Below are 21,519 nucleotides of genomic sequence, written 5' to 3' on the forward strand. Positions count from 1 at the left end.
GGGTGATGGAAAATCAGGGGCAGCTCGTTGTGAACCTGGAGCCAAATGTTTCCTGGGTTTAATATCCTGAGTGCTGTAATTAACAGACTTGGCAAACAGCAGGCGCCTTTCAAATAGAAATCTGAAATGGCTCGTGCTGGGCCGTGCTTTGCTGGGGCTGTGGATGATGTGGAGATGATGTCTGGGTGTACATAAATATCTGGGTTTGTTTCCCCAGGTTGGAGAATGCACCTCTTTGGAACCACCTCGGGGAAGATGAAGCTTCCAGCAGCAGTAGTGCGGTTTGGAACCTGCTTGTTTTAAGGGAACCTGGAAATTTCTACCCATATTTGCCTATTCCAGCATAAAGCACAGGACAATGAGTTATTTTTATTTTTTGCATATTTTCACGCTACGTAACAATTTTTCTTCCTTCTCATTTTGTTCAATGGGAAAAACTTGAGCCAGAATTGTAGCTGGTCCTTACTTCGCCACATTCCTCTTACTGAGCCAAATTCTTGGGAACCACATCCAGAGTACATCTATTTTTGTGTGTTGGTGGTGGCTGGGGCTTCTTTTTCTTTCTGTGACACATGCCACTTTTTTATTCTGTTTTCAACCTGTCCTTTTGCATTGCTGAGTAGTTGTAGAACCACTCCAGGAACAAAATAATATCAGACTTGCAGAAGATGACTCACATGCTTCAGAAACATTTTTACGGCTGTGCTCGGCTCATTAATGTAGGAGTTTAAGGGTAGTAATATGAGGTATTGCATTAATTGCTGCATACATTTATTACCAAATGACTTGCACAGACAGTGTTTCAGATGCCGTGGACCTGATCACAATAACCAGAAGTGTCCTGTGTGCAGAGGAGAAAACAGAATCCCTTTGTACACCGACAGGAAGCAGATGAAGTGGCTGGCGGTTCTGGAAGTGAGGACTGATCACTGTGAGAGCTGGAATGGGTTCTTCTGCCTGAGGAAGGGGAAGCTCTGCAGTTTGATGTTTGGGTTGATCATAATGACTCTGGTGATGGTATCCTACATGCTGACTGGAGCCAAGCACGGCCTGTTGCTGATCCCATCTCCCTTCCATTACGGAGCTTTTGCTAGCAACCCCAGCCTAATGGACAATGAAAGCCTTAGTGACGTGAAAGACTATTACCAGCCTTCAAAAATGAATATTTCATATGTAAAGGATTATCCAAGCATTAAATTAATTATTGACACCATTACTTCAAAGATAGAGTTTATAACGCGGCAGCGCCCTGATTTAGAAGAGCTGAGGAAGCAAGAGCCACATGTAAGTATGAATTGAAGAGTGTCTTTAACTGCTTTTTACGTCCTTATTTCAAGGCTTTTGGATCAATCTTTTGCCTAGATATAGAAAAGTGCAACATCTTGGATGTTCATACAGTGATTTGCACCATCCAGAGTCTCCTGATTCACAGCAGCTGAGAAGTTGATATTGTAGGTCACATCCCTCTGAGTCACGGGCAGGATGGATGGGTCCTATGAATGGTCTTGACACCTGAAGCAAAAAATCAGGCAGTCTTCTGATAGCTGTACAACATCACTGAACTTTTACCTTTTCTCATGCAAAATCATTTCTGACTTAGATTTACCTGTCACCTGAAATGATAAATAAGAAAAGAGCCTTTCTAATAACTGCTTGCTGAAAATCCTTGCAAACCTTGTATTTCAGAGTTAAAAACTGGAAGCTGATTTGATTTGAGTGTTAGGTGTTTGACTTGAAAAATAATTTCCTGGGGTTGCAGAGGAGCTAGGGGGGTTTATTGAGGCCCTTTCTGGCCTTTAAAATAAAAGGATTTCTAAATACTTGTCTCCCAGTCTAATGGGTTGCACAGGATTTGGTGCCATCAGAAGCAATAAATGGGGGTCAACTCTGTAGGTAGGAATACCCAGGTAGTGTTTCTGCTCTCTCACCGTGCTAAGTAAGAAGAGCATAACTGTTGATGGCTTGCTGCCCTTGACTGAAATCGTTGTTCTTTATGTTGCAGATGTTCTCGGTAATTCCTAACAAATTCCTCCCAAACAGCAAGAACCCTTGCTGGTACGAGGAGTACCGCGGGAACACCACCACCGACCCTTACGCCACCAACTCCTACGCCCTGTACTCCAAGCGCTTTCGGATCATCTTCGATTACCTCAGGAAGGTGTTCTGGAACCACCTGTACCACTACAAGGACAAGCACTACCGCCTGCGCTGCCTGCCGCACTTCTACATCATCGGGCAGCCCAAGTGCGGCACCACGGACCTGTACGACCGCCTGCGGCTGCACCCCGACGTGCGCTTCTCCGCCATCAAGGAGCCCCACTGGTGGACCAGGAAACGCTTTGGTGAGCCAAACTCTTCTCTGCCATCCCAGGCAGCGTTTTTTTCCCCTCTCAAAATGTTGTGTTTGGTGCCCGATCAGTCAGGGTCTCACAGGCAGGTTGGGACTCTGTCATGGATGACGCGAAAAGAACCGCGCGAGGACGCGCTGGTGAGCACAGCAGGAAAAAGGGACGAGTTTATTTACAAAACTCAATTTTAGACATTTCCTATGGCGGCCGTGGATTGGAGGATGGAATTCTACCTCTCAAACCACATTGGTCAAGCCAACTGTCAATCAACCTTCTCTTCCCACTTAAAAATATGTAGACAACGAAAGACAGCAAAACATGGCCATTGTTTATAGTACAAAGTGTGATAAAGTAAAATTTATGACTCCAATATGACGAACAATACAGAAGGCTTAGAAAAGTCTTCAAAACCAAGGTGACAGGACTCTGTCTAGTTGCAGACTTAGGATTTATTATTTGTCCATATCATGTAAGCAATAAGCAAGAGACACGGGAAAACAACAAAATCCATGCAAAGCTAGATCAGAGACAAGGCTACAGCTGATGCGGAGCCTTTTCTAGATATTTTCTCAACCAATAGTTTACAAAAAGAAGTTTAGAGTCATATTATTCTGACAAATCAGAGAAAGACCCACATGGGTTTAGAATTAACAATAAGACTTCTGTAAACCTAAGAAACAATACACAGTAATTCATTATTTAAGACTGAAGCATTCTCTATCTTGGCAAAGCATATATCTAAGACCTTTTACATCCTGAACCAGCAATTAGTCCTTGTTCTTGTTCCTTATGATAGATATAAATGTATTCACTTGGTTCCTAATTTCTTTGCTTCCCATGGGAAAGTATTGAGATTCCCAGCCTTTCTCAGCTTTTTGTCTACTTTCTGAGGCCTTTTTGCACCTTCTGGGGTCTTTTGGTTTTTAGATTCCCCACAATTTGGGATCAGCTTTATAGATTTGCGCTGTATTTGCCAAGTAACTGCTGGATTTTGATAGTTTTGAGAAATCCAGGTGGTGAACGCCCCTGCTGCCTGCTTTTGTTCAATGGTATTTTGGGTTGAATCTCTTGAGAAAATGCACATTTCATCTGCTTCATTTGCAGCGGTTTGGAAAATCTAAGGAAAAACAAAAACAGTACATAAAACCGACCTTATGAACTTATAAAGGCAAGAAGAGAAACTGCTGGGTTGTCACGAGGGAGTTGAAGAGCAGCAGTGATAGTTTTGTGTTGCACAATTCTGTAAAGCCTTTCTCACATCAATAAATGATGGGTTGCTATTTAAAATTTCAGTTCTCATGGTTCAGTAAATACAGCAGTGGCAGGAGCTTCATTAGTGCCACAGCTCTGGCCAACACTGATCAGCAGAGATGCTTTGCATGAGGAATTTTTCTCTCACTGAGGGCCCTGCATGTATTTTTGATACTTTTCCTGGATGGTATCGGTGCTTCCATCTCTGAAGCCAGACTTGAATAGCTTTGGTTGTAGCCAACTGAGCAAAAGGCATCCACCCCTGGTGATTGCACCTCCAAAGGGTGTCTTGGGGCAGTGGGACTGAGCACAGAATTTCATCCATCTGAAGTGTGTTTCTCCTTCTTATCTCTTTCTGGGCGCTGAGGAGGGTCAGTCTTGTGGTTAGACATTAGATGGGCTGCAGAAGACCCATTTTAATTTCCTAACTGCTCCCCTCTACGTGTGGATGAGTGGTGTGCCCTCTGTGTTCCACCCAGGCACTGGATTTTCCTCTCTTGGGGTCTGGCTGTTAAGTGCTGGCGTGCCCTCACTTTGTATGACTTTGGCATCACAGATCAAAGACTTTTCAGTCATTTTACTGTTTCCAGGAGGAAGATTCTGCTTATTTTAGCAACATCTTAATTTCTGTTTCTCATTTGCTGTTGCTTCATGGCAGACACAGAATTTGGAACAGGAAAAATTGGCACTGGAGGGTAGATGAGGTGTTTGATCACTACTTTCTTTTGGTGCTTTTCTAAGCTTCTTTAGAATGGGAAAATAATGAATTTCTGTGGCTAAAGGCAAGAAAGGACACTTTCTGAGGCATTGGGACACCGGCAGTGCTGCTTCTTTATTTTGAGATCCTACCTCATATTCTTTATTTCTCCTACATGTGGTCTTGTAATTTCCATCTTGTTTCCTCGTGCCATGGATCCCAGAAGAACCTTTCAGCTTCTGCAAATAAGGATTTTGTTCCTTGCTTCTTGGTGAGGAGCTCAGCCACAGAGATAGGATTTAATGATTTTGCTGTTAAATTTTCAATTTTCTTCCTTCACAAATGCCAAGAAAGTTGCCAAAATAAATACCTTGGACATTTTCAAAATAATTTTTTGTAAACTAAGATGTAAAGCAATGTGATGAAAATACAGCTTTGCTTTTGAGATAATTTAACCCTGTTTGAGAAACACTGGAGGCACCAGTGTGAACTGAGGAGTGAAACCAAGTCAGACATAGAGAAGCATCGTGGTGCTCCTTGAAGACCCATGAGAAGGGACTGGTTCATCACAGTCAGCAGCTGAATGAGGACAAAACATGGGAATTATAGAATAGTTTGGGTTTGGGAAGGGACCTTTAAGCCCATCCAGTGCCACCCCTGCCATGGGCAGGGACACCTTCCACAGTCCCAGGCTGCTCCAAGCCCTGTCCAACCTGGCCTTGGACTCTTCCAGTGATCCAGGAGTAGCCACAACTTTTTCTCAATTTCAGATAAAGTGATGAAAACAAGGGATTGTCAGCAAGATCTGTGGAGGATTTTATGTTCCATGGTAGTGCTGGCAGGAAAGGCTGAACCCAGCTGGTGCCTTAAACTAAGAGGTTTTCCACCAAATAGTTCCTTCCACTTACACTAACCTCAACATAAATGTTTGGAATGAATCTTGGAGGAGGTAATGCTCCCAACATCACTTCAGCAAGACTGGGCTCACTAAAGTTCTGAACCTGACCTACCAAACAGGCAGAGGAATGTAAAAAATCAGGCTGGAGTGCATCTAACTTGAGAACAAGGGTGAATTCCTAACTCTGTGCTGGCATTCACAAACCCTCCACTTGCAGAGTCTTGTGGTCAGCCACTGGGGACAAAGTGCTGATCCTTGAAGAGAACATTCCTTGAATAATTCCGTTTTTTGGAAGTAGTTTTGTAAAGCTGGAGGAGGAGGAAACATTGCAGAGCTCGTGGTCTCATGGGAGAGGGATCTGCAGGGGTGACCTTCTGACCATCCCAGCTGTCACTGAGAAGGAAAGATCAAGTTTATTCCTGGTGGCTCAGTCCTTTAATTCTGCCTTAAAGGTACATTACCTAATGGTTACTATTTAAGAATTAAAAGAAGAAAAACGGAGAATATGACCAGCACACTCACAAGTGAAACTGAGACAGCCAGCAAGTGGCTATGACGCCCGTGCTCCTGGCTATTAACTTGGGTTGGTTTCTAACACTTAAGCTGGACAAGAAAGTCTCTTTGTTCAATGGCATCCTCTGATTCAGTGCATTTTTATGAGACTGACTAATTTCAGCTGAAGTTAAACAGCCCTCTGGGGAGGCCCCATTTCACAAATCACTCCTTTCCCCTTCTGCTGGGATGGTGGATGCTCCACAGGACTTTGTCTCAGCTTGACTGTCTCTCTCTCCTGGCTCCTTGCCACTGTTTCTGTTCCCAGGAGTGGGGTGGCAACAAACCAGGGCTGTCTGTAGCACCACGCTTGCACTTTTCTCCCTCCTCAAAACAAGTCAAAATATGCTGTTGAACTTTCTTCTACCCTCATTAAATCCCACTTCCCTAAAAGGGGAAAATCACAGGCAATGGACAAAAGAACTCCCTTGCTGAGCTCTCCTCTCACATAATTGATAATTATTGGCCTTGTGGGAACAAGAAGGGGAGAGCTGAGAAATCCTGTGTGGGGAGCATGTACAGCAAATGGAGAAGTGAGACTAGATTTGTAAACAGGAGTGGGAAAAGGAGTATAAAAATCATAGGATGAGGCTCAAAATGCTGAGAAACATGGGGGGAAGGTGATACTGAATTAATCCTGGTGTGTAGGGAAGCAGAGGAGAAAAATAAGATACTACCGTGGAGCTTTATTTGAATACCTGTGAAAGGAAAAAACCCATGAATGATTTCCCAGTGTGTGTTGATTTGCATATTTGGCATCAGAGCCTGTGCTCAATCTCAAAACAGTAAATCTAGTGGGAGTCCAATATTACTGCAATTTACATGGGTGCAAAGGGAAGTAGAATCTTATCTTCTATATTCCTTCCAGAAGCTAAATTTAGAAGAAGATAAATCCAAGCTCATTCACGCAGGGACTACAAAACAGAGCACACTTAAAATATTTCATATCGCTGTGAATTTATGGCATAACCATTCAGTATCTCAGATCCCAGCCACTCCATTATTGGCACTTTTATCTGAGGGCTGCACTGGGTCAGTCTGATCTCGTGCTGATGGTGGCTGGCTCGGGGCCAGCCACGTCTGTGAAACCACCCTGGTTTGCACCAGTGGTTTGCCCTGTTGATGCTGTTGTAATTGCTGATTTTCATTCTCTCTTTTTCACTGTTTGGTGTGGTTTTTTTAGGAATCATCAGGCTGAGGGATGGGTTTCATGACCGCTATCCAGTGGAGGATTACCTGGATCTGTTCGACCTGGCAGCACATCAGATCCAGAGTGTGCTGCAGAGCGATGCCGTGAAGGAGAGGGGCAAGAGGAACAACATCATCATTGGTAGGGCAAAAACAGCCCCAAAATTCCCTGTGGCTCCACAGTGGCAGCGCTCAGAGCTGCCCCTGGTGTTGCTCTTCGCTGTGTGCCTGGAAGCCCTTGGCTTTCTTTCCTTGCAGGCTTTCTTTCCCTTCTTTCTTTGTGAAGAAGCTGTGATTATCTTTAGAAAATCCCTGAGTGAGCGCTGTATATCTGATGAACATCAGCATTTAATTAATGTGCGTTTTTGGTGGGTTTTTTTCCAAGAATGAGAATGACCTTGGTGATTCCTTCAAACACAGTTTTCATTTTGTTTTCATAGAATCACTTAGGGTGGAAAAGCCCTCTGAGATCATCACGTCCATCCATTCTCCCAGCACTTCCAAGGTCACCACTAACTCGTGTCCCCAAGTGCTACATCCACTTTAAGTACAATTATGAGTGGATTGCCTGTAGTGCTGGGATTGTGGCTTCAGTTCCAAATGCTGGAGCAATGTCCAGGATAAATCAGTAGCTGTTATGACACACACTGGGTGCTGCAGAAATCCTGGAGCTGGTGGGAGATGTGATAGCAAAAGCTCCCAGGGGCTCCTCTCAAGCTCCAGCAGAAGAAATCGATATAATTAATTGGCATTAAACTACCTAATTACCACTAAAAATGGCCTAGCAGTGCTGTTTTATTGTACTTTGTGGAAGTCCATGGTGAGCACTGGGCTCTAGGGAGGGATCCCTGGGTTGCTTTCCATGACACACAGTGGTCAATCCCCTGGGCTCATCCACTCTGGTCCATGGTGTGCTGGCTTGCAGTGCCCATGAGGAACATCAAAAACTTCTAAATTCTGCTTTTGCTGTCTGCTAAAAGCAGGAAACTGAGGGGATGGGAATTTTACCAGTCTTATTTCACAGGGAAAACAGACACATTCCTTGCAAAAAGTAGTTGAGCAAGTGACAGTTCCCTGTCAAAAAGAGACTTTTCAAGCAGGCTTGAAGTCACAATTCTACAGAAAATAGAGACAAGATTTTTGCTTCCTGCTCTCAGAATTACTGAGGGTTTGGTCTCATTATGACCTAAAATTTGAACCTGTTGCTGGCTGGATGAGATGGTGATGATGCCTTAGGCTAATTAAACCAGAGCCTTGTCTGAGTCACATTTGTTCAGTACTTCCCCAGCCTCCATTTAGGTCCATCATTCACTTTATTAAACATCTGCAACACTGAGCAACATTTGCAAGATGGGGTTCTTAAGAAATGCTGCCATCAAGGACATCTGCAGATTTTCCTGCTACTTACAATAATATCTCCTGTCCTTTCATGGGTGAAGTGCTTATACTAATTAAATTCACTAATCTAATTGGCAACGTACATCTTTGATTACCCACCTCCTGTTGCAGCTTTTTGTAGAGTTCACGTTGTGTTTCTTTTTCCTGTGGTCTCATTTCTTGTTTCATTAAGGTTCTGCTGGGTTTTCTTATTAAGTTTACAGGAAAAGTCTTGAATGATTATACTCATTAAGGCAGTCTTTTATGACCTTGGTAAAAAACAAAGCCATCTAGCCTGAAATGAATTTGTATGAATATCAGGTTTGCTCATAATCTTCCTTTTCTTATTTCAGATGACTGCAAAGAAAAAATCAAATTAAACTGTAAATATTTCAGTAGTTCATCATATTATATTATTTTGAGAAGTTAGGCTTCCTTGGATAATAAACCTAGTGGGTAATAATTGCATTTTCCAAAAAAACCTCCAACGTCTATGTAGAGATGAACCTGGGAAGACAAGGCTGATCCAGCCCGAGGTGTTCTGAGCAGGACTTGTTTATATGGGATCATTAATAAGACAAATTCAGAGGAATGACTTGTGAAAACACAGTAGGATGTTAATCCATTAATGACTGAATGAGGAGGTTATGCACCATTCTTTAGGCAATTTAATAATTTGTATCATCTTTAAGTCCATAAGAAAAAAATAATTCAGTTGTACTGGCGTAATTAAACATAATTAATTGTTGGTGATTAATTTATCTCATGTTTAGTATGGTCTGTTCTCTTTGCAGGTATTAAGCCTGTATTATCAACCAAAACCAAACGCTGTCAAATTGTCAGGAAAATGTTTGTTTGCCTGCTTCAGGAAATTAAAATTATAAAAGCCAGCAGGGACCAGAATGATTGTTATATTTTTTATAGATACATTTATTTTTTTTTTCCTCCTCATTAAATTCGTGACAGTAATCTTGTGGGAAGATTTACCCTCTTGACCCCAGGTTTTGCTGGGCTGGAGCAGCACCTCAAGCCCTGTTAATGCTTTAGCATGATTTGGTTTTGTGCCTGTGGTCTTGGGTTGGACTTGACGATCTTGGAGGTCTCCTCCAACCCTTATGATTATGGGATTTTCCCTGAATTGTGTTGTGCCTGCAGATTTTGGGCGGTGGAATTCGCAGTTTCTGTGGAATGTGGGCTCTGATGTTAAGAGAACCTGCCCATTTATGTGTAAATGCACTGGGGTTTTTTGGGGTTTTTTTTTTGTAGTTCCCATTGCAGTACAGGGAGGTGTTTGCAGGTTTGGCCACGCTAATTGGGATAAATCCAGCAGAACATCCAAGGTGATCAGGGAACAGAGCAGAGAACTGTGAAGGATGATCAGCCCTAGCCCAGAGAGGAATAGGTGGCTCGATGAGGTCATAGACTTTAATTATCTTGGCAAGATTCAGGCAAACATTTTTGAGGGAGCTGTTCCAGCCGGGCTGTGCCTGTCAGGGAGATGGAGCAGGGACTTCCCAAGGTCGCTCCCATCCCTCAGTGCCCTTTCCAGCAAATCCCTGCCTGCAGGAGCTCGGGCCCTTTGCCTTTCCCCCCGTCCTGGTGGCTCAGGAGAGGTTTCTGTGGCAGGGCTGCCTCAGCCCCTGGCCTCTGTTTAATCCTTTGTGTTTCTGCCTCACCCAGCGTGGGAGCTGGGCTAATTGAGTTTTAATTGACAAGTCGAAGCCTGCTGGTGATTAGGCAGCGCTTTGGCTAATTAATTTAGAATGGAAGAGTGGAGCTGTTGTGGACACCCAGCTATAGCCAGTGGACCTGATCTCCTCCTCCTGAAAAGAGGCAAAATGAACATGACAGAAGATTAATGTGTTTTCTAACAACTCCCAGACTTTATTAATGAATCACATTATGTTCAGCTGAAGTTTGGAGCCAGTACCCTTCTCACGTTGTGTTTTGTCCATCTTTTTAAATCTTTATTGGGCTTTCCCAGCAGAGGAAGGAAGAAAAAATAGGGAAATAATGTACTAGTCTATAAGCCTACAACATTATTATTTTTTTAATCTCCTTCCCTTTGATTTGAAAAACCTCATTAGCAAGAATTAGCTTTCATTAGACTGTCAGAGAGTGTAAGTCCCCAAAAAGCTTCTGTACATGTTTTATTGAACAGTACTGCGCCACATAAATACCACGATTACTTAAAAAGACAGAGAGGGCTACAAAATTCAAAACAACGTATCGGATCATTTATTTAGCAGCTGAACCATCATATACCTCACTCCAGCAGAGTTTTTTACTGAATATATTTCTCCCTGTAGCATTGCATTCCGAGTGAGCTTCTTCAGACGATAAAGATACCAAAATCTGGTATTTTACCAAAGTGTGCTGTTAATTCTATAAACCCTTTCTCTATTCATAAATAGTTGTCTTGTTCTACATGAATAATTACATAAAAAATAGTATTTCAAACCTCAGTGACACATCTCAGCTGCTTTTAAAATATTTCTTATATGTTCACTGATTCTCCTGATTATGTTTTCCACACTGTTGATCAGCAGGGGTGGTGGTGGTTTCCACATTGTTCTGTGGGAAAATTTACAGGTTTTTTTTGTAGAGGTTTGGGAGCATTAAGGCCAACCCATGGGTTTTACAAAGAGCATTGCAAGGCTTCAGCAGGGACAGAGTCCTGCCTCCTCAAGGCCAGGTTGGGTGGGGTTTGGAGCCACCTGGCCTAGTGGAAGGTGTCCCTGCCCATGGCAGGGATGGGAACAAGATGATCTTTAAGGTCCCTTCCAGCCCAGATCATTCTGTGATTCCATGATTCCCCCCTGGAAAATGTGCTAAAACCCTGAGCAGCCCATTCCAGCCCAAATTAAATCAATTTGCATGTGTTAGCCACCAGCAGGAAGCAGTGTGGCTATGGAGAGCAATATTTCAGGTGGAATTGCATAAAACCTGCCTTAGCCATCCCTGCATTCCCACAGGCACAGGGCAGTGGGATTGCTGCAGCTCTGGGAGCTTTAGCCAGAGCAGTCTGCTAGAGCTAAGGTGTGTTGAAATTCATGGAGTCAATTTTGATCTGCCCATAGCACTTAAAAATCCAGCAATTTCCACTCCAGCATGAAGAATGGAACGAGTCACCAGCAGGGATATTTTTCATTTCCAGGGGAGGCCAGTGCCTCGACAATGTGGGACAACAACGCTTGGATTTTCTTCTATGACAACAGTACAGAAGGAGAACCTCCCTTCCTAATCCAGGATTTTATCCATGCCTTCCAACCCAATGCCAAACTTATCATCATGCTGAGGGACCCTGTTGAAAGGTGAGCAAGAAAATTTTCTTGTTATAATAATATTTTTAGTTCTCACTCTTTTGGATGCAAGTAAATATTCACGTGGTGTTTGAGAGCTACTTGGTTGTGATAAGAGGGGTTTTATTCTGTGTATTTTGGCACAGGTAACAGTGGTAATGTTTTAAAGAGAAGCATGTGAGTGTGAATGCCATGAGTGCCATGCCTGGACTCCTGAGTTACTCTGAAAAAAAGAATTTATAGTTTTCCAAATGCAATCTAATGCCATTACCTGAGCTAATATACCCTGATTGTCAGCAGGGCTCTTTAGACTAGGAGGGCACTGCATCTTCAGATCTCAGCAGAAGTGCTCCTGGGAAATGTTTCATTTCATTTAAGTAGTAAAATCCACGCTTTCATGGGGTTTGCAGTTCAAACTGATCACATAATAATGATTAAGAAAGATTAAGTAGCTCCAGAGCCAGCAGATGATACATTTTTTTAAAACTCTTTCAAGTGTTTGGTGACACAGTTGTGCAAGGTTTCACTGGGCATTTGTGGCTTGCACAGCCAACAGCTTCAGGAGCTCATCCTTGGTCTTCCTGACTTCATTTGCATGGAAAGGGCTCGGCTCTTGCCAAGGTATGGCTGATTCAGATGGCTGTGGAGAGTCAGGAATGTCCAGCTTTCCACTTGCACTTTGGTTTTTCTCTCCATTCTTCCTCCAGATTTCTGGGACATTCCTTCCCACTGTGTCCTCTGAGGCAGGATAATGATGATGAGGGTGATGGGGAGGGTGGAGGGGATGGAGGCAGAGCCCACAAAGATCAGACTGAGGGGGTGTGAATCCCTTCTCACTGTGGCTCCACAGGGATATTCAGAATGCTTGTGGCAGGGTCAGTGCTCAAGGGCAAAGCACCAGAGAAACTCAGGGAAGGAAGGAGATGCAGGTGATGGTGGGGATGAAGATGATGGAGGGGGATGAAGATGGTGGGGGATACAGGTGATGGTGAGGATGAAGATGATGGTGAGGATGCAGATGAAGGTGAGGATGCAGATGAAGGTGAGGATGCAGGTGATGGTGGGGATGCAGGTGATGGTGGGGATGCAGGTGATGGTGGGGATGCAGGTGATGGTGGGGATGCAGATGAAGGTGAGGATGAAGATGATGGTGAGGATGCAGATGAAGGTGGGGATGCAGATGATGGTGGGGATGCAGATGATGCTGGGCATGCAGATGAAGGTGAGGACCAGTCTGTGGTGGCTCTGGGAGAAGAGCAGACCCATGGTGCCTGTACAGGCAGCCCATACCCATGGCCCAGCAGCTTCCAGAGCTGAGGTGGTGCTCCCCAAGGATCTTCCCTGCTGGCAGGACGTGGCTGTGGTGAGAGCAGGCCTGGGAGATGTTTCCCAGCTCCTGTGTCAGGAAATGCAGCTCTCAGCTTCACCAGTGTCTCCTGACCGCAGAGTTAACAGACGGAAATTTTATGGAGAGAGCAGCTGGAGTGGCTCCCTCATGTAAATTAGGGACAAACTCCCTGATTGCCTCAACCACCCTCTGTAACGGGGTGTAGCTCTTTGCCAGCTTTAGCAGGGGTGACAGGAAAATCCAGCTTCATCTCCTTTACTGTGTTTATGACAAATTGGTTCCTTTTTGTTTGTGATTCTCTGCGTTGCTGATGGCTCATCTGAGCTGCAGGAGCAAAAGCAGAAGGGACAGCCCAGGCACCCACTGGTGATGCCAGGCAGTGGGACAGGTTCCTTGGAGTAGCCAGGAGGGCAGGGGGCTGGCACGGGCTCTGATCTAACCTGCACAAAGCCTGGGCTATCCCCAGCAGGGAATATTTGAATGACATCTTTTTTTTGAGATGGTTGTTGTCAGCTGGTGCCATTATTTCATTGGAATGGACAGAGGATGCAGGGAAGGACTTCAAGTAGCTAGAACAGCTGAAATCCTAATTAGTAAAGGCAGATGTCCTCAGAATTAAAAACAGATGGGCAAAAAAGAAAAAGCAAAATGGAAAGAAAATCTCAACTGCCCTGCAGAGGGAGAACTTGTCTTCAAGAACGTAGTTTTTCATAAGATGCCAACAAGTCTGAAAAACGATGCACTTTTTTTATGGATAGTTAAAAATATGAATTAAACCTTTTTAATGACACTTCAGCCCAGCCCATGCTGTACCTGATATATAATGACCAATTTTTCCCAGGAAGAAGCCTTTTACCACCCAGTCCCACCATCCCTGGGACAAGCTGAGTCCTGATATCCCCATTTCCTGGAAGCAGGAGATGCTGTTGTGTTCTAATTTAGGTGAACTCAGGGTTCACCTGAGTCCTTCAGCCTTGTCCTTCAGCTTTTCCTTTTCTTCTTCTTCTTTTTTTTTTTTTTTTTTTTTAATGAACAGAGATTCTTCATTTGTTTCACATGGGAATTAAAATCCTGTTCTTGCAAAACACTGACATAAATAATGACTGCAGAGGGGCTATTCCTGTGCTTAAGTGCTCTGCTGGATGAAGGCCTAAACTTTCCAAATGAGGTGTTTTTAAGTACCCAAGGAAATCTAGGGAAGTTGAAGGATAAATAAAGTAAGTGCAATACAAAAGGTTACTGCAGTAATAAGTGAGACCTAAATAGGTTGGTGTTTTTTATTTCTTAAACATCTGTGGTTTTTTGAAAGAGGCTGAAAAATATGTACAATTTCTGGAATTTTGTCAGGAGGTGGGTACTATGGAGGCAGCAAATCTGTGCTCTGAACACAATTGAGGAAGTGACTCCTCAAGTGATACAAAATTGTCTTCCATATCCTGTGGTATTGTTGTGGTTCTGGTCATTCTAATCTTAATTAAGAACGGAAGTTAAAATATCATGTTCAGCAGATCTAATATTTGTAATGCCTGAGCATTTCCTTTGTCTCTTTAGAATGTGTTTTACTTGCAAAAGCCTAATCAAGGTTTCAGGGGTTAATGCTAAGATTGATATTTTCCTTGCCTGTCGGTTTTGGGCTGTTTCACCACATCAGCCCCAAAGGAATTTGAATTTACATTATCTTTAAAAATGATTTTAAGTATTTGTAAAACCTGTGCAATGAGGGGATCATGCTTTGTAACTTAGAGAAACTCCTGCTTCATCTAAAAAAAAATAGAAAATCAACAGGTAGAATGTTGTAAATTGGAAGTTTTTGATGGAAAGTCAACATGAGATTGGAGGTGAAGCTTCCTGTAGAAGTAATAGGAAATCTGGACTTTTCTTACTCGTGAGGGTAGCCAGCTTGGTAATAATATAAGAATTACTCTTTCTAACCCACCTAAAGTTTCTAAAATTAGCTTTAAGCTTTAGGGACTGTTCCTGTCCATGGAACACCAGGTGCAGAGGGGCAGCAACATCAGCTGAGACCAGCTCTGTTCACAGAGAACATGAATTTAAAGTTTAAAAATTTGCCTTCAGGAGAAAACATTGGCTCACACGATTTCTAGGGTCAGGTCCCCAGGGATGCGGACCTTGAAAGTGGGGATGCTGCTCAAAATCCCCTGGAGAGGGTTTTGCTGTGAGCTAAAACTCATAAAAATTAATGGAAAAAGTGTCACTGGGCAACAGGCTGTGGGTGGGACACTGTCACACACACGTCCCCTTCCCGTGGATTCCTGTATGTCTTGGTTTGGAAAGACAGGTGTCTGCCAGGGAAAGCTGGAGCTTCCCTTGGAATGGAGAATGTAAACCCCCTCCCTCTGAATTATTATAATTTTAAAGTTAAGGGGTTTTCAGGCAAAGATATGGGAATAGAAACAATAGTTCTTTACTAGGAATATTAAAAATAAAAATGTAGGAGTACAAAAAACCAAGCAAACAAAAAAATAAAAAAAGAATACACTGACAGAGTCAGAACATGACCCGACACCCTGTTGGTCAGGGTGTTGGTAGCAGTCTGATTAAGTCCTCCTGCAGTGACAGATGTGGTTCTGTTGCAGCAATGATGCTGTACAAGGGTGTAGTTTTCTCTGAAGGTCCAGTGGTGCTGAGATGGGTCCAGCCTTCCTCTGGGAATGCAGAGCACACAGGCTGTGCTGGGCTCTGAATGCCAGGGTTTATCCAGGTGGGAATGCAGAGCACACAGGCTGTGCTGGGCTCTGAATGCCAGGGTTTATCCTGGTGGGAATGCAGAGCACACAGGCTGTGCTGGGCTCTGAATGCCAGGGTTTATCCAGGTGGGAATGCAGTGCACACAGGCTGTGCTGGGCTCTGAATCCCAGGGTTTATCCAGGTGGGAATGCAGTGCACACAGGCTGTGCTGGGCTCTGAATGCCAGGGTTTATCCAGGTGGGAATGCTGGGCTCCTCCCCTGGGTGCAGCATCTCCCATGGGTGATGGAATTGGATCAGCCCTGCAGGGAGCCTTGATGGCCCATGGACAGCAGAGATCCCCTGGAGGGAGGATGGGTCCTGGAAGGGATAAAGAACCCTGCCCCAGCTGGTTTTAACAGCTGGCCATTAACAGAAGAAACCTGCCCCCTCCCCCCTGGAGTTATGAGGGAATGGGTCATGGAAGAGACAAAGAAAACACCTCCCAACAGGTTTCAACAGATGGCAATAGAATGCACACTTTTGGTTACACCTCTCATTGCAACCCAAGACACTGTAACTGACTGGAATTGCCGAATTTGTGGTTTAAATAAACGTTCTTCCATTCCCCCAGCCCCTCACTGCCACGTTTTCCCCTCGCAGGTTGTACTCTGATTACCTGTACTTCGCCAGTGCCAACAAATCCGCGGAGGATTTCCACGAGAAGGTGGCGGAGTCGCTGCAGCTGTTTGAGGGCTGTGTGCTGGATTTCTCCCTGCGAGCCTGTGTCTACAACAACACCCTCAACAACGCCATGCCCGTACGTATTCCCAGACACTTTTGCCTCCCTGCTGCTTTCACCTGCTGGAAAGGTTCTCCAGGCACCAAAATCCTGCGCGAGGAAGCGGCGAGACATCAAAACTTTCCCCCTCTCCGTTTGTAAATGCAAATGCATGGAGGATGTAAATATCTGTGTAAACATGTAAAAGAGGGTGTGGGGGCCCAGCTGTCTCCTCAGCCTGTTCCCTGGTGAATGCCAACAGGGATCACACAGCCTTCCCATTGTGCAAGTGCACGGAGAGCACATTGAGCGAGGATTACAATTTAATGTGCAAGCTTTTTGCAGATGTCTCCAAAAAAGTAGCTCTGGCAAAGATCTCTGCAGTACCAAATTGCCTCAAAATCAGGAAAAATTATGTGTTCTTTTGTAAGAAAAGGCTATCAATAACTAGATAATATTTTTTCTTTTTTTTTGCAATTGTGCATGCCAGAAAATTATACAAGAAAACACAGAAACTGCTGGCAGGGGAATGGATAAGTATTACAGGCTTAGGATTCCAAAATTCACAATTTCAGCATAGAACTGACTTCAGATTTTGCTCGAGGGCAGAGAATAATATGGAAGAGATTGAAGACTTGAAGTATCACATCTGGCCAGTTTGCTGTTCAATCCTCTTTTATTTGCTCAGGCTGTAAAGGATTTGGAGGGAACAGTTCCCTCCTTTGCCTCTGGGATGAAGTTATTGCCTCTTCCACTGGATAAAATAACAGCACAAGAGTGTCTTTGGTGGGCTGGAGCCCTGCAGCAGCAGAGCCAGCAGGACTCTGCTCTCACTTACCAGGGAGCCTGGAGCTGCTCGTCCCTGACTGCAGCCCCCAGCACTTCCTCACACACCAGTTGCTGCTGGGCAGCATCACAGAATTTTCCAGCCATCTGCTTGCACAAATGTATTCCTTCCAGGGTGGCAGAGAAAGGCAGAGAGAGAACCAGAAGGAAAGATTTTCCTCTTATGTTCATTCTCAGGATGCAGAACCCATCTCCATTTGTTATCTTCAGCAGCCCTCCTGAAGATGCTGCTTTTGGAAACCAGCAGAGGGGGCCTCTTTCCCTCCATAGAGCCACAAGCAGGTGTTTGTAATAAAACCCACATGCCAGCTGTGCTCCTCAATGGCCTTTTTAATCTTCTTCTTCAGCCAAGTTGCTAAATCTGTTGTGTTTGTGGTTTGCTGTGCATTGAAAAAGTGAGGATTGTTGTCCCCGGTGAGCCCATTAGGTTGTTAACTCTGTGACTGTGCCAGGAAAAAAAGGGGTTTGCTATTTGTTAATGTGTTTCTGAAACCAGAGAGGTCCTAGGCGTGGTGGATGCTAAGGGGGAAGAAAGAGTTTGGGACTTTCAGTGGAAAGAGCATTACCCAGGGAAAGGCACAGTGACCAGGGGGATCCCAGTTGTGTGGCCTGCCAGCACCTGAAGGAGTGTACAAGGAAGGTGGAAACTATTTACAAGAGCCTGGAGCAAGAAAAGAACCATTAAACCACAGTTTGCCCCAGAGCTGGGTGGAATGAGGGCACTGGCTGAGGGCTGGGGTGCTGCCCTGCCAGAATTACCCCACCTTAGCCTGGTGTCTTCATCAAATAAGAGGTTCCACACTCTGGTGTAGCACATCTATAAAGGTATCTGCTAAATACAGAGACTTGTGTTACAAGCAGCCAAAGATACACATCAGAATCACACAGGATAATAATAATTCAGCAATAATTCAAAATACGGCTTTTTTAGAGAAAATTAGGTAGCAGTGTAGGTCATGGGGCAGCGTCAGAAGTTGTCTGACTTCACGGGCTCTGTGGTAATGCGAGCTGAAGATGTTAAGTCTCTTTTATGAAAGATGTTTAAGACTTGGGATTCATGCTCCTCTCCTCTGAGCCTGAAGGGATTCAGAAAAATATTTATAAGCACAGTCAGAGGCTGGACTTTGTAAGAACACCGAGGCTACTCTTTTTGTGTTCCAACTTGTTATTTAAAATTGAGGAGGGAAGAAAAACAGAGATAAGGGCAGGAGAGGCTGACAATCTGCCTTTTCCCCTCTCTGGTCTGACAGAGTCTGGCTCTCTGGGTACTCACACAAGGCAGCATCAACTCTGCTGCAGCTCAGACCTCAACTTAATTATTGCAATCAGAGGATGCAGCAAAATACACCCAAATCTAACACCTGACAGCGAGGCAGAACATTTGTCCTGCTCATGGCAGCGTGACCTGGTGCAGCTGAAAATCATGGAATCATTTAGGTTGGAAAAGACTTCAAGGTCATTGAGTCCAAGTTTTAACCAGCACTGGCAAGATCACCCCTAAACTGTGTCCCCAAGGTGAACTCAAACTGAAATAAGCAGCCTTAGGGTCTGGAGAAGGTGACAGGACTGAGCATCCTCCCTTGAATCACTGCTCATCCAGGGGCTGAGAGCCCTCAGTGTCTCCATGAAGGCCCCAAAGCATGGAGCAGCTTGGATGTGAGGTGCCAGAGCATCCTTCCACAGATAATTGTGTCTGTTCAACACTTCTGCACAGACCTGGGGCTGGTGCAGCTTGGTAAAATGACACCTCTCACCAGCAGAAAAGCTGTTTGCAGAGAGTTCTTCAAGCTGTTCAGAAAACAAGAGGAAGATTGAAAAATACTCCCATAACTTTCTTTTTGTCATTCCTTAAAAGCACATTTTGGGGATTTTTTTGCCCAGATGACAGGGGTGAGTGTTGTTTTTTACAGCTAGAGGTGGACTAATTTGGGTTTTTTTGTGCTTACAGGTGAGGTTACAGGTTGGGCTCTATGTTGTGTATCTCCTGGACTGGCTGACAGTTTTTAACAAAGATCAGATCCTTGTTCTTCGCCTGGAGGACCACGCCTCAAACATGAGGTACACCATGCACATGGTGTTCCAGTTCCTGGATCTGGGTAGGTGCTTGCTGGCTGGTTTAAGTGTGCAAAATCATTATTGTCCTCCTTCTTTTAGGTTGGTTTTGCTTTATTAAGAGACAAAAAGAGAAGCAAAGGAATCTGGCTTGAAGGATGCATTAAATCTCATTGCCTGGAGTCAAGCAAAATTAAATTCTCGAATGCCTGGTGTTAGAAGATCTTAGTAAGAGTATATAAAGCAAAAAATTCCAGACCACTGGGAATGCAGGGATTTATCTTCCCATACAGAAGCCAGCCCTGCTTCTGCAGGCACTCAGGGCTTGTTTGCCACGGGTTTAAGGAGATGCAGAGTTATCCCCCACAATTTTAACAAACTGAGGTGCTACCAGCCCAGAACCTAAAGCTGAGCACGATGAAAGGTTGTGTTTGCAGCCGAGGAGAAGAGGGAAATTGTGTTTTTGCTGTGCTGATTGAGACATCTGTTGCTAATCCTCGGAGAAACGCCGGCAGACAAAACGTTGCCCAATGTTGATTTGACAGTAGCAGGAGAATAAAAATGTGGCTGAAAAATTGTCTGTCTGGTCCAAAGATTGGTCTAGATGATGAGAAAGCTTGGATGGAGCAGGCTGAACAGATGAAAAGCTTGGCAGCTGCCTCCTGAATATGGTTTGTGCTGGAAAACTCCAAAGGTTTTTATCTTGCTGATGCACATTTATTCCCAAGGTGGGGCCATCACTACACCTGTGTCCACTCTGATCCCGCTGCCAGCCTCCAAAATAAACAAAGCAAGGGCTCCCTGAGTGCTGAGTGAAGCTCAAAGAGGTTCTGTTGGGTATTAGTCATCCCACACCATGAACTGGAATAGCAGCAGAAAATACCTGCAGCTCCAGAGTGGATGGGAAGTTGTCTTCAATCATTGTTTTTTGGTTTTTTTTCCTTTTTCTTTTCTGGAAACAGGTATCTTCCTCCAAGAGTGATTTATGCTGCTTTTTAGAGAGATGATTAATTAATGGGAGAAGAACATGTATTATTTCTATATTTACCAGTAGTGATTTATTTCATTGATCTAAGCCTGTATTCAATATTCTGAAACATTGTGGCTGCCAACAAAAATTACATTTTTTTCCCCGTGAAAACTAAATGACTAAATAATGACTAAATCATAATGACTAAACCTTCTGATTTAGTCATTAGATTTCTTTAGGAGGGGCATTTTTGGGGGAAATATTTGAAGATAATGTTCTTTTTTTCCCCCAGGGCCTCTGAGTGAGAAACAAGAAGCTCTGATTACCAAGAGTCCTGCATCAAACACCCGAAGACCTGAGGACAGAAGCCTGGGCCCGATGCTGCCCACCACCAAGGCAATTTTAAGAGATTTCTATAGGCCTTTTAATACAAAACTGGCACAAGTTCTTTTTGATGATGCTTTTTTATGGAAGAGGACATAACGTGTAAATTTCTTGCCACGACTACAGTGCTTAAAGGAGTTTTTATTTTTTTAAATTCTATTTTTGTGCGTGGATATTTTACATTTTTTTTCCCCATTCCAAAGAGCAGCCGATGGATGAGCTGGGAGTCTCACCTTCAGCCAGCACACGCCTCAACAGCTCTACCATGTTCTCCTTGGGAGAATGGAAAGCATCTTGCTTTAATCAAATTATTGCAACTTCTTTCACCCCAGCAAAGGAGTGGACAAGCATAAGGACAAGGATGTCTTGCACTCTTCCACAGGGGTGTTGAAGTGTAACCTTCTCTGAGATGCTGCAACACACATTTAGCATCAGTTTCCTACAATTACACTTATAATCTCTCATTTTCATTATATGTTATTCATTCATTTTTTTTCAAGCAATCAATGTCATTTAGTCATTAAAATTTTTAATTGAATTCAACCTAAATTTCTGTTTCTTTTTGTCAGCCTGTTTACAAATGACCTTCACTAATTTTGATTGTGTCTCCTTAATTCTGAAAGAAAGATAAAGTGCATTCACATAAAGTCTCATTTATATCTTCAAGACAAGTGGACTTTCCACACTTCCACAGTTCTTGTAAAAGAAAATTTTACAATCCAGGTAAGAATGGATGGCTGAAACCTAAACAGACCAATTTGGTTTTTAGCATAACAAATTCATTGCCTTCGAGATATTTTGTTCATGTAAGTATTAATATGTATAATTTATTCATATC

General features: G+C 43.8%; 1 protein-coding gene across 3 annotated transcripts in view; it reads left to right on the plus strand.

Annotated features, from left to right (window-relative positions):
• CHST15 (carbohydrate sulfotransferase 15) overlaps positions 1–21,224 on the plus strand; it is a 46,149-nt gene extending 24,925 nt beyond the window's left edge. For all 3 annotated transcript variants that reach the window (XM_063405135.1, XM_063405136.1, XM_063405137.1), the window contains exons 2-8: positions 218–1,284; positions 2,003–2,342; positions 6,930–7,076; positions 11,469–11,625; positions 16,312–16,468; positions 19,224–19,371; positions 20,590–21,224. In XM_063405135.1, coding sequence (XP_063261205.1) covers positions 742–1,284; positions 2,003–2,342; positions 6,930–7,076; positions 11,469–11,625; positions 16,312–16,468; positions 19,224–19,371; positions 20,590–20,780 — 1,683 coding nt within the window. In that variant the 5' untranslated portion in view covers positions 218–741 and the 3' untranslated portion in view covers positions 20,781–21,224. The remainder of the gene's footprint in view (positions 1–217; positions 1,285–2,002; positions 2,343–6,929; positions 7,077–11,468; positions 11,626–16,311; positions 16,469–19,223; positions 19,372–20,589) is intronic.
• Positions 21,225–21,519: the final 295 nt, after the last annotated feature.

The sequence above is a fragment of the Prinia subflava genome, chromosome 9 (assembly GCF_021018805.1).
Source record: "Prinia subflava isolate CZ2003 ecotype Zambia chromosome 9, Cam_Psub_1.2, whole genome shotgun sequence".
Taxonomy (NCBI): Eukaryota; Metazoa; Chordata; class Aves; order Passeriformes; family Cisticolidae; genus Prinia; species Prinia subflava.